The 17,398-nt window shown below is 35.7% G+C and overlaps 1 protein-coding gene across 3 annotated transcripts in view; it reads left to right on the top strand.

Annotated features, from left to right (window-relative positions):
* The window catches only part of GABRA2 (gamma-aminobutyric acid type A receptor subunit alpha2), a 96,919-nt gene extending 79,855 nt beyond the window's left edge, over window positions 1-17,064 (top strand). The window contains exons 8-10 of one of the 3 annotated variants that reach the window (XM_036417229.2): window positions 4,150-4,352; window positions 10,015-10,194; window positions 13,757-17,064. In XM_036417229.2, coding sequence (XP_036273122.1) covers window positions 4,150-4,352; window positions 10,015-10,194; window positions 13,757-14,053 — 680 coding nt within the window. In that variant the 3' untranslated portion in view covers window positions 14,054-17,064. Of the gene's footprint in view, window positions 1-4,149; window positions 4,357-10,014; window positions 10,195-13,756 lie in introns of all 3 variants that reach the window. The other 2 variants (XM_045572908.1, XM_036417237.2) reach the window with 2 other exon arrangements.
* The last annotated feature ends 334 nt before the right edge of the window (window positions 17,065-17,398 follow it).

Below are 17,398 nucleotides of genomic sequence, written 5' to 3' on the forward strand. Positions count from 1 at the left end.
CTTTTTATTATTATAGATATGGCATATAGTAGATGCTCCTTAGTGTTGTTTTCTATTATTATATCTGGAGTAATGTAAGAATATGAGATTAATGTACAGAAGGCATCAATTTATACACTTTTTACATCACATTTACATTGTGATGTGATTAAACCTCTGTTTCCTTCTAAAGCTCACTAGATTCTTAACTTGTACATTCCTTGTTATAGAATCTGTAAACATGATCCATCCGTGTTACTTTTCAGTTTTTTGAGTTAATCCATTCACTTGGTGAACCAAGAGGTACTGAGCGTTTGCTGTTGCCAGAATATGAGTTAGGTGGCAGCATTTTAGAAAGGTCTGATGAGCCATGTGCCCACAAGCTGCTCCGTGTGGAGGAGTGGGACAGATGTGTAATAAATAAACAAAGTGAAGGATCATAGGCCCCTGGAGAGAAATATCCCAAAATAAGCTAAGGGCAGAAGAAGGAAGCGGTTATATCTGAGGAAGTCAGAGAAGCCCAAAGGTAAGAAGCATCAAGTCAAGCCTAGCAAATCAGCATCATGTTCTAAGCAGAAGACACCAAATTATCAAAAGCAATGGGAAGCATATGGAGAACAATAAACCACATATTGGTAAATGTCAGGCACGGGGGTCATTTGTATGTAAGGGTGGCCAGACAGACAGGGGCCAGGTCATAGACAGGCTGACATCCTGTGCCAAAACTATGGAAACTGCTTGCAAGGTGTTTTAGCAAGAGGGTAAATGGATGCATCGAGTTTAGGGAAAACTATTATGGAGAATATGGTGAAAATAAATTGAAATGGTATGAGTGATGCAGAGTAACTGGTTAAGAAGTAATTGGTATCATCCAGGTAAAACATCATGAAGGCCTAAAATAAGTCAATGAATATCATATTCAAAATGTAATAAAGCAAAAGCAAAAAAAAATGTTATAAAAACAATAGAAGAAAAACAACAAATCACCTTTACAACAGAAGAACAGTCAAAATAATATTTTAAACAAGAAACTGATTATGTTACTACTGTTTGAAATGAACTCTGTATGTAATGGTTCCCTCTGCTCTTGAAAACAAAGGATCTCACCGTGAACCACGGCATTAGTAGCCTGGCACCACTTTGGTGCAGGGATCTTAACTGTTTTTGCTCACTGGTGTGTTCCCAGTGCCTAGAAATAATTCCCCAGTAATTTATTAAGAGAGGGAACTGAAGTTAGCTAAATAAAAAGGGGAATGAGTAACAAGGAAAAGATAGATTCTAGGTGGAGGAAACAGACACGTAACACATGTCACGCAACTTCAACCTAGAGCACATGTGTCAAACACAAGGCCCGCGGGCCAAATCCGTCCCGCCAGGCCTTGCAATGTGGCCCGCACAGCGCTGTCATCACTGCACTCCGCTGCGTTTCCATCACAATGACAGTTTATGACTGTTCAGTAAACCATTCGGCCCGCGATTTAGGCTGGATTTTAGATTTTTGGCCCCTTCTCTGATTGAGTTCGACACCCCTAACCTAGAGTATGAAAACAGCTCCATTTAGATTGCAGGGGCTTTTCTCTGGGAAAAAGACTTCAGGAAGAACATAATTTGGGGGGAAAGGGTATGTGTTTTGAATTTATTAAAATCCATGAAATATTCAGGTAAAGCAAACAGAAAAAAATGTGTAATCCCTCACAGTGTTACCCACACTATAATTATCCTTTCAAACATTCTCTTCTAGACCATATAGGCTATTTCTAAAGTCTCACACATTTTTAACGACTGAAGTTTGAGTTTCTTAAGTCTTATGACAAAGATATGTTATCCACGTTCTAGTTTCTGTCTCATAGAAGTTTCACCATTTTTTTGCCACTCTTAAAAATAAAGAAAAAATGCAGCGTTTCATAGTGCGTCTATATTGTATTTGTAAATGTTACTTTATCATTGTTATTGTTGTTATTGGGAAGGGAGGTTTTGTTTCTTTGCTCATTAGGCTAAAGGGAGAAAACCCCACGTTATGAGGATGCCTGCTGAGTTTGCCATTTCTAGCAGTAACCAGCAGGTGGTAGCCAACAATTTTACATTTCTGTTCCATTGCAGTTTTTGTGCCTAAGACTTCTTTTTCCTAGCTTACACCCCTCACTCCAGCTACAAATTCTCCCACACAAGTATTCTGTGGGGATGAAGGACTAAAAGGATGATTTTATTTTTTAATGTTTGACTTAAATCTGTTTTGGCATTGCTTTCGGGGTGATTTTTATTTTGACGCATGCACTGAGGTTTCTTTTTAAAATAGAGATACTGCTTTATATTCAGTAGCTCATCGTTGCTCTAACACGTCTATGGGAAAACACTGTTTGTAATCCCCACTTTACAAAGAGGCTAGGCATCTGGCCAAGGTCACAGAATGAGAACTTGGGTATCTGGCCGTGGCATCCACAGTGTCCGTCTCTATCCTGGAATCACTGCCCCTGATTTTATTTTCTCCTTTAAGTGCTTGTCTGCACCCAATACTTGTCATTCCTTTCCTCTGACACTATTTGCTCAGCTACCATGAGTTGTGGTTTTTGACACCTACACCTTGAAATAAGAAATACTACACAGAATAACAACAGGATATTTAAAAAACTTGATGTTAGATATTGACTGTGTATGGGGAACGGCCATATCTTGTTCACATGTATGCATTGAATTTTAGTGCTGAAAGCACTTTAAGATGCTTGCCTTTTATTTTACTGAAAAAGCGACATAACCATCTCCGAAAGCATTGCCTTATAGCAGTCACACAGAAGTGATAAGAGAATAAATGGTTTGTTAAAGAAATGTTTGGCGAACATACATTTATGAAGGCCCTTCCCGGTATAGGAAAATGTCCATTGTTGGGAGACAGGCGAGTGGAGGTTTGCGCATGTCCTAGGTAAATACACTCCTTTATTTAATATCCAGCTCTGCCTGCAGTGCAGTTGGGCCAAGCTGAGCTGAACTACAGTCAGAGATGCTGGCCTCTGAGAACCTTATCATTCCAGTGAAAAGAGAAAAAGGGAGGGAGGGGGGGAGGAAAGAACTTAACCACCAGTGTTACCAATTCCATTGTCAAGTTTCCAACATCAGTGAAACATACGTATACAATTCCGAGATGGGGAAGATTTGAATATGGCGAAACATTGCAGATTCAGACTGAAATTCCTGTGATGTGTTATTGGCTGAAAATGACCACTGACAGTGCACAAGGGGAACAAGGTTATTATCTAAACAGAAAGAAATGTAAAATAGTCTTTAAAAGTAGTAGTTTACATTTTACAAGGTTTTTATTTAGTTGCTTGTTTTATTTTCGATCAATCTTAAACTGCATTATGAAAGAAACTAGAGGCCTGATGCACAAAGATTCCTCCAAGAACTGGCCTTCTTTCCTCTGGCTGCGGGCACCACCTTCGCTCTGGCTGGAGCTATCTTTCTGCCTTCCCAGTTGCCCAGAGACCCAGAGCAGCTGGAGTGGTGTGGAACACCTGCCAACCCCGAGCCGGAAGGTGACTGTGTATGCAAATTAACCTGCCATCTTTGTTGGGTTAATTTGCATACTGACTCCTGATTGGCTGGTGGGATTTGTGAAGGTATAGTCAATTAGCATGTTACTCTTTTATTAGTGTAGATTATGTCCTTATGATGCTATGCAATCTAGAATTAACTTCATACTTAGGCAGCCATACTTAGAAGGAAGAACTTCCTCATAGTTCCATTGTAATCATCGTTGGGAGGGTTGGTTCACTGCCTAGTGTAGTTCAAATGAAGGATGCACAAATCAGTGTGAGACTTGATGTGGGATTTTTAAAAAATTAACATTAAAATGAATAGTAGGTCAATTTAAAGAGCTGACTTTTCCTCATAGGAAATTCTATTGCAGACTCACTAGTCTTTTTACCCTCAGCTGTACTGAAGAAGGGAGCAAAGAGACAGAGACAAACAAAAATGAAAACAAGGCATTTCAGGGTCATCTCTTCCAATAGTTTTTTTGTTTGTTGTTGTTGTCCTTGCTTGTTTGTTTTATTTTATTTTTACAGTGAAAAAATGTGGCCCTGAAAGTTGCTTTGGAAAACAAAAACAAAAACTAATTATAATGCTTCCCAGTTAGGATCTATTGATGTTTCTGGTTTCTATTTTTTTCTTCTGCAGGTGTAACAACTGTTCTAACAATGACGACTTTAAGCATCAGTGCTCGGAATTCTCTCCCCAAAGTGGCTTATGCTACTGCCATGGACTGGTTTATTGCTGTTTGCTATGCGTTTGTGTTCTCTGCCCTAATTGAATTTGCAACTGTTAATTACTTCACGAAAAGAGGATGGGCTTGGGATGGGAAGAGTGTAGTAAATGACAAGGTAAGTGAGAACTTCCTTCTCACCATGATTAAGAGAATACCTGGCAGATATAGCACCAATATATGTATATATGTATATATATGTATATATGTATAATATGTATATATGTATATATGTCATTCAGATTTATTTTAGTGTGCTTTTGCCTGAAATCCTTTAGGACTGCTTATAGTAGTAATACTTGTGATAAAACCTCTCCCTAGCATCTGGTTAACTGACTCTGCATCAAGAACTGTGCTGGTTTTCTACATAAGCTCTAACATATAATCTTCACATCAACTTCATAACTAGAATATCTTTTTAATTATCTTTTTTTTCTGATAAAGAAGCCAAGGTTTAATAAAGTTACTTACTTTCTGAGCTCACATAAGTAGTGAAAAGAATACTTGAACCCAAATCTGTCTGATCATTAAGTTGACTCTCTCTCTTGACACCACAGTGATTCATAATAAAGAGATTTGGAAAGAAAAATGGGCATTACCTTGACCTACTGTAAAATTTCAGGCCCTGTCAGTGGAGTGAGTCTCTACTCTGCACCTACTGGCATGCGTTTCTGTTGCTTGCATCATTGTTTTCTCTCCCATGTTGCCTGAAATAAGTGGAAAGGTGCTGGAATGTCTAGAAATTTTAAGTTCTCATGTAGTCTGTAAGAGAAAGTTACTTCTTTTAAAGATTAATTTCTTTGCGGATTGTTGGTTTCCAGTATGGAAGCTAGTGGAGGAGGGGGGTTGTACATTGATATAGTAGCTGTTTGTTTTTTTCTTATTCTATGGATTATTATTCACCTGCCTTAATAGCAGTCTTTAGCCAAGTCTTTACCACAATGAGATACAAAGTTTTCTTAATAAGAGTAAAAAGTTCTAGTTGTAGGATTTCTTATAGTAATATCTATTTAAGTGCTCTTCCATTACATTTGAAATAACATACTTGCTGATTTTTTTCCAGTTATTTCAATATAAATAATTTTCCTAATTTATATGACCATATTGCAGTTTAAGCATACAAACACGTAATAGTTTAAAAGCCCTGCTTTTTAACTTAATTTTATAAACTAAGTTTTAATTAGTACTGGTTTATTTCATTTTATAAGCTATGTTTTGCATACTTACAACAATGAGTAAATATTAAAGGGAATCTGATTAATTTTCTCTTTTTAACCTCCATGTTATTTCAGCATTTCCATTACATTTTATTGTTGATTTATGTTTTCATTCCCCATGTAGTATACTGCTTTTTCATTATCTGTGAAATTAGATCTTTTTAATTATATAAGTTATATGTGCACTTTCATATTAGCATAGTTTTGAAGATAAAATAGTTATTTGGGAGTGTGTCACAAATGATAAACAGTGGTTTGTGGTATAAATGTTCTATAGCAAAGCTTACTGATATATTTTAATGCTATGAGGGTGCCAATCAAGTTGACATTATGACTTGGCATATCAAGTAATATGCCTTCTAAACCCCTGAACTTGGAAAATAGAAGTACTTATTAATGCAAAAGAACTCATCCTTAATACTGCATTTTAAATGCAATAACCTAAGTGTTATGAATACTGGATTTAAATATACCCACATATCAGATCACACATAGTGAAGACAAATCTAGGTCCAAATAATTGATATTACGACCTAATATGCAGGAAAACTACTAATAAAGTTTCTATTTTTTCAGTTCTCAGAGGTTCAGGTTTAGAGGTTAATTCGGTGGGAACATTACATCAGGCACATTGCTTGTTTTTATTTTCATTCACAGCTGGAGTGCCAAGCACGTTTCAGGGACTTCAGAAATTTCTGTTGAATAAGATACATGAGTTTCTGATTTTAAATCTGGCAATGCAATATCAATGACAAGAATGCTTTTCCTTCATGGAAATGTTTCACAATTTTACATTGTGAATTTACCAATGGGTACTCAATCCAATTTCATGATCCAAATGAGTTCGGGGAGGTATTTCTTAAACCTACCTTGGAAATAACCATGTCCTTAGACCTGGAGGGAAATGAAGTAGAGTAGCTTACCATCTGCCTAAAAAAAAAAAAAAGTACAGTCTACCTCTGCTTTAGTTTTCTTTAGATTTAATTTTTAAGTAAAAAAAAAAATTCTGGAAATAGTATTAAGCCACATACCATATCGGTGTCCTTTTATTCTAATCAGACCGGCAGAAATTCTCTGCTTTAGTAATTATGAACAAATGCTGTATAAGTATCTGTTAAAGTATCTGAAAAGTATATGAAAACTTCTTAAAAATTTGTTAGCTGACAAGTATTAATTTGCCTCATGAAAATAATAATTTATATATATATATATTATGTGTAATAAGAAATGTGTATTTAATATAGTGTACATGTAGATTGTGCTCTGATGATCTTTAAAGTTAAATAAATAAATCTCAATTTGTATTCAAGTTACATTTGAGCGCTCTATTAGAAGACAAAACATACCTTGTTTTGTGATCTTGGTCAAAATTTTACATCACTTTTAGCCTCAGGTGTGAAATTAAACAACAAAACCTCATCATCTAAATGTAGTGCTGGATCAAATGATCCAACTCCAAATTTTTATATCCTTCCATATATAAAGTTATCTATTATGCAATTATCTGAGTTCTTCTGGAACCTCTCCTTATGTCCAATGCTCTTCCACTGGCCTGAGACCAATTATTGCACTCCCGTGCTTATCCCCTTTACTTGCTGCTCCTTTCTCAACATTAATCCATGGATATTATTTTCTTTTCTTATTTATTCAGAGCCATATTTTCTTTTTAATGCCTCTTTCCTTTCTGTTTATGAAGATGTGTACTATGCTTAATTTACCATAAATACAGAAATAAAACTCCAGAAGCTAGGTTACACATTCCCCTTTCCTCAGATTCTTCCATCATTTTCTCTATTTGAGTTTTTTTAAACCATTGCTTGTAGTGCTATGTTCTCACTTTCAATTTAATTTTCAATCTACTATAATCTGATTCCCTTTCTAGTTATTGTCCTATAACTGAAGGGGACCAATAACCTTCACAGTTTTCAGATCAGATGATAATTTTACATTTTTCTCAATGGGGAACCCAATGAATACTGTTATACTCCAGAGCTACATTCCAGGCTCAAACCAGCAATATCTCATCTTCTTTTATTCTTTAAAAAGAGTCTTTGAGCTCTAGCCAGTTTGGTTCTGTGGATAGAGCATCACCCTGCGGACTGAAGGAACCAGAGTTTGATTCTGGTCAAGTGTACATGCCTGGGTTGCAGGCTCAATCCCCAGTAGGGGGTGTCCAGGAGGCAGCCAATAAATGATTCTCTCATCATTGATGTTTCTCTCTCTCTCTCCCTTCCTCTTTGAAATCAATAAAAAATATATTTTTAAAGGGTCTTGGAATATAAACTTCTTTCCCTCAAAATTGGCTGCCACCACTATACATTCTAGTCTTTGAGTTTCTGTGTCTGAGTTCAGCATAGATCCAGGCTCCCAAGCATCTGCTCTTGTATATCCCTAGACATCATTTGGCCTTCTGTTATTTTGTTTTAGTTTTTACTATTCACTGTATGTTCTCACTTCAAGGGTTTTACTGACAATATTTGTAGGAACATGTGCCACACTAAGCACACTGTCCAGCTATCTGCTGTCCCCAGATAGACAATCCCAGTCATCCTCAGTACAGATGCCAGTCCTCAGGAAGTCTCTGATTTCTTGCTCCTCCTTCAAATAATTAGATCCCATTGTAAGTGTGTCTAGTACCCTCTTTTTTGCATTTAAGTATCACAATTTGTAATTGCATATTCATGTCTCAACTCTTTCTTAATAACAATGACCATGCTTATTTTAATAAATCATTTATTCCTGTCTCTTTGCACAGGGCTTTGTATATATTAGTTGCTCAATAAATATGCTATGTATTAGCAAAGGAGAACAAATCAAATTGACAACCATACCTTTATTATACCTTCCACAGTAATTATCTATAAGTGTAGTCTATGTCTCTCCTTTAGCTTTGAGGATCACATACCTAACGTGTTCCCTTGAACTTGAACATAACATCTCAATCTTTACATGTCCTTTATAAATGAAAGAAACAACAGACAAAAATAAACTTCCTAAATTGGTTTGTATATATTTCCCCTGCCCATGTCTATTTTGCAGGTATACCCCATTTCATGGCAAAACCTAGTAACACATACCAACAACTTGGAAGTTTTCCTTAACATCTAATCAATGATTAAATGGTATTCATTCTCCAAACTATAAGTCATAGACTATGTCCTTGCCACCTCTCTTTTGTTTGAGTCTCTTTATTTCTTATTATCTTTAATTGTATCTCCTTCAAATCCACCCTCTAAATTAGTTCCAGATATCTTTCTAACCTAGAAATCTAATTGTTTTATTTTTCATTTCTTTAGTGAATTGTTGAAGGCAAACATTTGAACTAATATGGTCCAACTATGTAGTTTTCTCATCGATTTATATGCATGATCAACAATAAGAAAATTAATGTTTGTTCTTTATTGGGCACCTATTACCAAGTGCCTAGGAATATCTTCATTTTGGAAATGACAACACATAGGACTAGCCTATTAAAGTTACTTGCTGAAGATCACATATCTAACAAATGGTGGACTCAATATTATACACAAATCTAAAGTCCATGCTCATATTCTTCCTCCAACCATTACACACATCTCAGGCATCATGCTTCTACACATCTCCAGGACATTAGATGTGCTGATCTCCTTGGCTAAAATGCCCTTGCCTCCTTTCCCTAACCAGTGAACTCTAACTTATTTCATAAGATCCATCTAATTATACTTAAATCTTAAAACTGTCCAAACAAATCCAATTGCTGTAATGTTTCTGCAGACTTATACAAATTCTTTTATGTTGCCTCATCAAATTATAGATTTATTGTAAATAAATCTGTTTCTGACAGCAGGTTACATGCTCTAAGGGTTTTGTTTTATTCACCATTTTTTTTACCATTTCCTAGCATACTGTTTAGCACATAATTTATTTGAGATAAAATTTTTAAATAATTAACTTTAACCCTGTTGAGATGGTTTTCATTCCTAAACCTCAATCAGTGTCCAAGCAAAGCATATTCTCTAAAAATAAACTAGATATTAAATTATTAAAGCAGAAACATAGCAATGTAATACCCAAGCTAATATGAGGCATGTCATTATTTTGTGATTCACTTCATACAACTCATGGAAAACATCACTTTCAAGTCTTTTTATTGTTTTATTATTTTTTTTAACGCATCCTGCCTTGTTCCAAGAGCATTTCAGGCAGTTTACCAGAAAAATGTATATATTTAATAAAATTTTATTAATAAAATCATATATGACTAGAAGTAGATCAGGATGAAGGAAAATAGACTATCAATTTGTCCACCATTTGGGCCAAAACATGAACTGTAGTTCATAAGTATAGTAAGTTTCAAATTCTGATTTTCTTGGCTACCACAGTAAACCATGAGGCGAGGGGGTAGTTATATTTCTTTCATCAAAAAATGGAAGCATCAATTCCCTCAGAAAAATATTTTCCTACACTGAGTTCTCTTTTTAAAACAACATCATATGGGTTTTAAACTGGGTACTGTTGCAAGTAGTAATGTCAACATTTTTCCAATAAACGCAGTAATTAATTTCATATTGATGTTTCTTGTAGTCCCCTTCAATAAAAACTGAAGGCATTACATTAACACACAACTCAGTGAAGGCAATTCTTCAAGGATCTAAGCTAACATGGTCCAAATATATAGCTTTCTCATGGCCCAATTTAATCCAAGGAAAGACTTTAGAGTACTTAGAGAAGTGGATGGACTGTATAACCTTCCAAGGATTTTCTGTAAGTATCACTTTTCTTAGTCAGGAGGGTTAGCTGATAGTTAATACCATTGTCTGGCAAGGGAGCATGTTGTTGTTTTACAAGTAATGGGCTCTCTGGTCACCACAATGACTGTAAAAAAAGCCACATGGTATGTAGAAAGAGCATAGAGTTACCACTATGGAGACCCGGTGTTTCCTCCAAAGTCTATTATATGTAGTGTTATATTAACAAAAGCTCCTTGTTCTAAGGGACACATCTGTGATTCTTCCCAACTCTAAAACTATGTGGTGGTTCTTTGTATTTATGTGCCAGACAAATAGGTATCCATATTTTAGCTAGAGTATTCACACATTATTTTACCTACCATGTTTCCCCAAAAATAAGACATCCTCTGAAAATAAGACCTACTTACAGGTTTTCTTCTGAGTGAAATATAAAGCATCCCCCAAAAATAAAGCCCCCCCTAGGCTAATCATGAGAGATTTGGTCTACTGATTCTAAAGAAATGGAGTCACAAGAAAGTCACCAGGAAATTCAGGAATTGGATTGTTATGATGATGTTCCAGAAGATGATGACATGATTGTCATTGAATAAATGAGTAAATTCTTGATACTGTAGGATTCACAGTTTGTCTGGCTTGTGTTGACAACTACCGTACTACCGTACTGTATACAGGTAATAAATTTCCTTTATTTTCATTTAACAATAAATGTGTACCATTTTCTTCTTCATGGAAAAATAAGACATCCCCTGAAAATAAGACCTAGCGCATCTTTGGGAAAAAATTTAATATAAGACACTGTCTTATTTTCGGGGAAACAGGGTAGTACTATATGGAAGCCAAGATGGGTTAGCCTCTCTGCTGTAAGACATTTAGATTTCTGTAATCAGAAAATTTCTAGACTTGAGTTTCTAAATATATATTCAGAACGCCAATAAAGTAAGCTCAGAATATTCTGAATTCTATAAAACACCATTTTAAAAATAGAATTTAATTAATTTTAGTTATATTTCCTTTTCATTCTACTTTAGTAGCAACATCAACAACTTTCATAGTGGCATAATTTACATTTTCCTCAAAGAGTGTAAAAAAATACATCATTTACTGATTTTGTTCATGAGCCATATTATCCCCCTTCTCACTTATATGAGTTTCAATCGCTAGTAAAACAACTTCCACAAACATTGTTTTACAGTTGAGCTTATTTCTTGATTTCCCAGTCCCCTATATCTATAAATGGTGAAATTGAGAAATTTCAGGAGAATTACATAATAGAATTATAGAATAAACCATTGAAATCTGTTTCTATTAGTCTAATGAAAGTGATTATATTCCACAAAAACCTAATGTTTGTACGTATTATATATGGACATGTATGTACATAAATTCTGACTTTCACTACTCTCCACTAAATGTGATGTATTTCACCGTGATTCAAATACTTATGTTAGTTTATTTGACTCTCACAACAGTTCGATATGGATTTGGTATAATTACCTCCATTTTAATCAAATTGAAGCTGAAAAGGGAGATGTTAAGAAACATTCTCAAGACCCCAATTCTCTATAAGTGAAATGTGACATCATTTTAAATGATGCTTAGGTAGAGTTGAAATAATAGAACCACTACATGTTACATCCTTTGTGTGTTAAGAGTCCTTTTAGAAAATTGGCCCAGTAACATAAATTGGACTATTTCAGTAACAAGTACTTCCAAGTTTCAAACACCTTCCTCAGAGTGAAACTCACATCGCATAGTGTTTAAAGCAGAGGTTAGAAGTCACGCACATCTAAGAGTGTGTACACTTTCATCCATTTAATAAAAGCCAGACCTGGTCATGTCACAAAACCTCTCTGAATTTGTAACATGGGGTTAATAGTAGAACTTACTTCTTATCCAGCAGTGAAGTTTGTCACAGATGACACCTAGGCCTATCATTCAACCTGACACATCACAGCGCTGGAAAAGTGTTAGCTCTCGACTCACCATCACTGTCCATTTGTAACACAGTAAGGACAAGTGTCACTACTGAAGAAAGGCTGTCTTCTCACTGCATATAAAGATACAAATGGTAAATCCATCACCCCATTTCCTGTCCTACTCCAGCCTGGCCTGGAAGGATGTCTCATCAGAGGGAAAAGCCGGATGCCAGTGAAGGACAGAAAGTCCAGTCCTGTTTTCAGAACCTCCTGGCCTTTCCGTGGGCCTTTCCGATATCATTTTATGCAAATATTTTGAGAAATGTTTATTCAAATTAACTGATCCTATTCTAGACCAGTTGGTCCCCTAAGTCTGTTGATTTACACTATTCAGTATTTTATATAATTCATTGCTCCATTTTATTTGCCATATTAATAACTAATGATACAGTTATATTAATATAAAAATTCTGGTAAACACTTTCGGTGTTTTCCGGCTTCATCAATTCAGCTACGTATTATGTGCCAGTACAATAATCACACAACTAAAGAAGGAATTTACACATTTTGAAAAATACCATGATGGGGATAAAATAAGTTGAGTGTGATGAAAGAACTAACATGGGAACAAGGACTCTGTAAGACTGAGTTGTTAAGGAATGCCTTTCTGAGGAAATGGCATTTCAACCAAGATCCACTTTGGAGAGGGAATGGATCCTGTGAACATCAGGATGGATGGAAGGAATTCCAGGCTGTGGAAGTAGCAGGGTCAGAGGCACCAAACAAAGAAATATTCTGAAAACTGAAGCTGTTTTAGCGGGCTCATATATAATAAGCAAAAGAAAGAAGCCTTGGTAAGAATCGCTTTTACTCCAAGTTTCAAGATATCGTACTAAAGAGATTTAAGCAGAAGAGTGACATGATCCAATTTATGTCTTTAAAAAAAAAATCCCTCTGGCTAGAGTGTGTCTAATGGTTAGGCAAGGTCAAGCCGGGCTGGGAGAGCACACTGGAATATCCATTCATCCAGGCCGGAGGTAACAGTGACCCCGACTAGAGTCATGAGAGCTGAACTGGGGATTATAAGGAGAAACAGGTTGTGGATAAGTGAGCAAAAAAAATTTTTAAAGTTTGTATTTTATCTTCCTCTTTATATTTTAGTATTTATTACACTGCCATTGTTTATGGTTACAATTTTTTACCACCTGAGTAAAGCATCGCTCTTTGAGTGTGACATGAAGGGAGGAAATCCTGCTATCAAGTTAAAGAAATTACATTTCTTTATTCAGAATCTGAAATCACTCATTATAGATTATCATTCCCTTGTTAAAATATTTTTGCTTTTTCACTTATTCACTCACTCATTCACTCAACAAATATTTGAGTTCCTTAAAATAGTCAAAGTTGTTGTGTCAGGATTACAGTTGTATTTTATTGTGTCCATGGGAGCCAAAAATGGCTGTGCAGGAAAATGGTACCATTGATCTTATTGTGAGGGTATCCTCACCATCACGGTTTTAGGATTTTTAAAAACTTATTTATTTCCCTAAATTCTTTATGTCTGGTGGATAATGATGTTTATCAAAATACTTCACAATTTGGAAAGTGTTAAGAAGCAGGCTCAACCCACATTCTGTGACTTCTTGTGTTTTTCGATAGAAAAAGGAGAAAGCCTCCGTCATGATACAGAACAATGCCTACGCGGTGGCTGTGGCCAATTACGCCCCCAACCTTTCCAAAGACCCCGTTCTCTCCACCATCTCCAAGAGTGCAGCCACGCCGGAGCCCAACAAGAAGCCGGAAAACAAGCCCGCCGAAGCCAAGAAAACCTTCAACAGTGTCAGCAAAATCGACAGAATGTCCAGAATAGTCTTCCCCGTTTTGTTTGGTACATTTAATTTGGTTTACTGGGCCACCTATTTAAACAGGGAGCCTGTCTTAGGGGTCAGTCCTTGAAGGTAGGACTGACCCCTAAAACAGGGGATGGTTAACTTTGGGGATGCGTGGCACCATTCAGCTCGGTTTGTTTTGCTCTGTACAGTCTGACTAATAACTGCTAATGGGTGAACCGACATGTACAGTATATATATAGTGATATAGCTTAACAGTACACCTTTAAAGGAGACACGGATTTGCTTATGCGTGGAACTGTAGACAAAAAAGTATCTCCTGCCCAAATTATGATTTACCCTTGGAAATGGCTTAAGGTGGATTTCAGACAACCTGATTGATTTCCTCTTATAACAGCCATGAAACTGGAGACCCTCTGCCACATTTGATGAACTTTTTTTTTTTTTTTTTTTTTTACTTGGGTCTTATACAGGAGTGTTTTTCTACCGTTGCCTAACTGTAATATAAGATAGCATTGTAATTCCAGGATCAGTTCTCCTAAATAACAGAACCTCATGTCAGCAACTTCAGTCTCTTCCTGGGTGGTCATAATCCCTCCTAGCATAATTGGAAGCTTAGTCCACATTAGAAGGAACCCTAGACATTTGACATCAGCTTTTAATTACTCTCCATAGTATGTATAGCCATGTACATAGTATTGCATGACAAGCCCAAATAATTACGAGTAGCACCTATCTGGATGTCAGTCATGCCTAGAATTTAGTGATGATCAGAATGCCATGGTCATTACATTTTTAGCATCAGAGTTTATTTGAAAGTAATAATTGAAATCCTCGTGCTCATTCTAATCAATGGAATCCATCTTAAATTGTTTGAACCAAGTAAAAGGAAATGTGTCTTACCCTTTTCAGGTATGTGTTGTATTGGAATTGATCAGCTCAATTTTCTTGGTGCTGGAGACTGGAAAAAAGCACCCAGTTTGGCTGCTGTGGGAGCAACTTACATTTCGTAGTAGGAAATTGTGCCAAAAACTCCCACCACTGAGAACTCATAGGTGTCACAGAATATAGATATGTAGGTGCACACTTACATGATTCTCTTCTTTCCTGTTTACTGCAAATCCTGCCTTAAGGCTTCTTTTCATCAGGATTCCGAAGCCACCAATTACAATGGAAAGGGCAGTGAGTTGGCACATTTTTCTGTCTCAAAAGCGGCACTTTCAGATAAGAATGAACGCAAATCTGCTTTTGTAAATTGCAGCTCTAAATTTCACCAACTCAAATTTACAACAGCTTTGTATACCGGGAGAGGTTTTGGTAAGAGTTGAACATTTTTAAACTGCAACTTCAAAGCATCACCAAAATTGCAAATTAATTCATGTGCACAAACATCACACACACACGCGCACACACACACACACACACACACACACACACAATTAGCTAACTTAGAACACGTACAAAGACAAGTAACTAAATTAAAAACTAAAATTTTCTACTTTATATAATTCTTTATGGATGAATTTTATTTTTCTTCTAATATTTAAAAATTGCTCTTTATGCCCCTCAAAAATGTTAATAGAATGTAACAATTGTGTCTTATGCCTGGATTCAATGTTTTTGGGAAAACTTAAAATCCTTTTGATTCACATAAACATTAGCAGTTATTAGTTGACTTTTACTAGTAGATATGATGGTGTTTTTGTAGCAACATCAGTAGTCAAATAGTGGCATTTCTTGCAATTTTGTACAGTGTTTCAGAATAGTGCATAAATAGGTACATTCATAAAATCAATAAAAATGATTATCTTATGGAAGTAAGCAAAGTCACAAAAATGGCTATTCCTTTGCCTAGTCTAAAATGTTTATTTTCTTTGTTTTAGTGTGATTCTTCTTATGTGCTTTGCATGGTTAACTTATTACCAAGGTCACAAATAAATCTTTTTAACAGAATTCACCCTGAAGACAGCCTTGCCAGTAAAAATTTATTCACAAAAAAGTAATCTATCATCTATCATAATAAAAGCATAATATGCTAATTAGACTGGATATCCTTCCGGACAACCTTCTGGACGAAGCCAGGGCAGCAAGGGAAGCTGGGGCCCCAAGTGCCAGAGGGGGAAAGCTGATGCTGGCAGCCGGGGGAAGGAAGACCTATTCTTGCACGAATTTCATGCATTGGGCCTCTAGTTCTTAATAAAAGAAAATTATTATAGGAGTCAATAAATGTATTCTTTAATCCCATTTCAGTAACACCCTATTTTTTTTTAATCTAAGTAGTTTTAAAATGTGCACTTTGCGTATACATTGAAATGGAAGATATCCTATTCCACATTTAAATATAGCATAACTCTTCTGTGTAGTTTAGGGAAGTGTGCAATAGTGTCCAAGAATGTCCACAGTGTTGAAAGCAAGCAATAAAAATGCTTTGTTTGATATGCCATTATTAGACACCTTAAAAAATATTGCCCTTATAAGTTCTGCATTGATCCTTTAATGTCTGACTATAGATCATACATTTAAAAATATGTAGATATGTAAATAGCAGTTTCTGCAGGACAAAAGAAAAGACTCGTCTACACCTTCAGCAAAGGATTGAGCATACATTTGATGGCACCCCTTTCATTAAAATTAATTGTAGATTGACTGGAAAAGTTATAATGATTGTTATTTGATTTTTAGTTTTAATTGTTAAAATCTTCTTTGAGCCTGATGTCATACTGGCAGTTTAAATTTTATGCTCAGGATTTCCTATTATTTCTCTAACTTCAGTGAATGTTTCAAAATTTCATAATCTTTCAAAGTTCAGATAAACAAAAAAGGGCCTTTGATCCTGCTGGAGAGAAGAAGGTTGCTCCATGGAAAAAGGATTTTGAATTGTAAAACCATAGTCTTCACAGTTATTCTCTCTTCCATAAATCACTTTAAAATACAAATTAGAAGTGACTTGTTAAAATGATTTTTTTGGGGGGAAACATTTTTAATATACTATATGTTCTCTTTGGCTCATAGTATGCTTATTTTATGTAGTTGTACGTTTATGTAAAGGGTTATAGAGTGTACAAAATGTAGACAAATACATGTATGTGTATAGAAATAAAATCTCATTTTTGTATAGTTACTGCTCTGACTCAGCTAATTGCTCAACAAATACTTTTTGCCTCCTACTATGTGTGTTGCAGTGAGAAGGCTGTTACTACCACTCACATCACATCCACAGAGCTGAGTTAAAAAGTAAAGTACATCTCATTCTTATAAGGACTTAAAATAAACGACTAAATGGAACATAGAAATCAATTTAGCCCTAAGAGTTGCTTAATTGCCTATGAGATCACTGGTGTGCTAAGATGGTAACGGTTTCTCTCCTTTCTCCTTTCCGTGCCCCTGTTTTTTTAAATATAAAAATGGAATTAACATAATCATTTAATGTGTGCTTTTTCAACCATCAGTG

This window comes from Pipistrellus kuhlii, unplaced genomic scaffold (genome assembly GCF_014108245.1).
Source record: "Pipistrellus kuhlii isolate mPipKuh1 unplaced genomic scaffold, mPipKuh1.p scaffold_m20_p_1, whole genome shotgun sequence".
NCBI classification, from domain to species: domain Eukaryota; kingdom Metazoa; phylum Chordata; class Mammalia; order Chiroptera; family Vespertilionidae; genus Pipistrellus; species Pipistrellus kuhlii.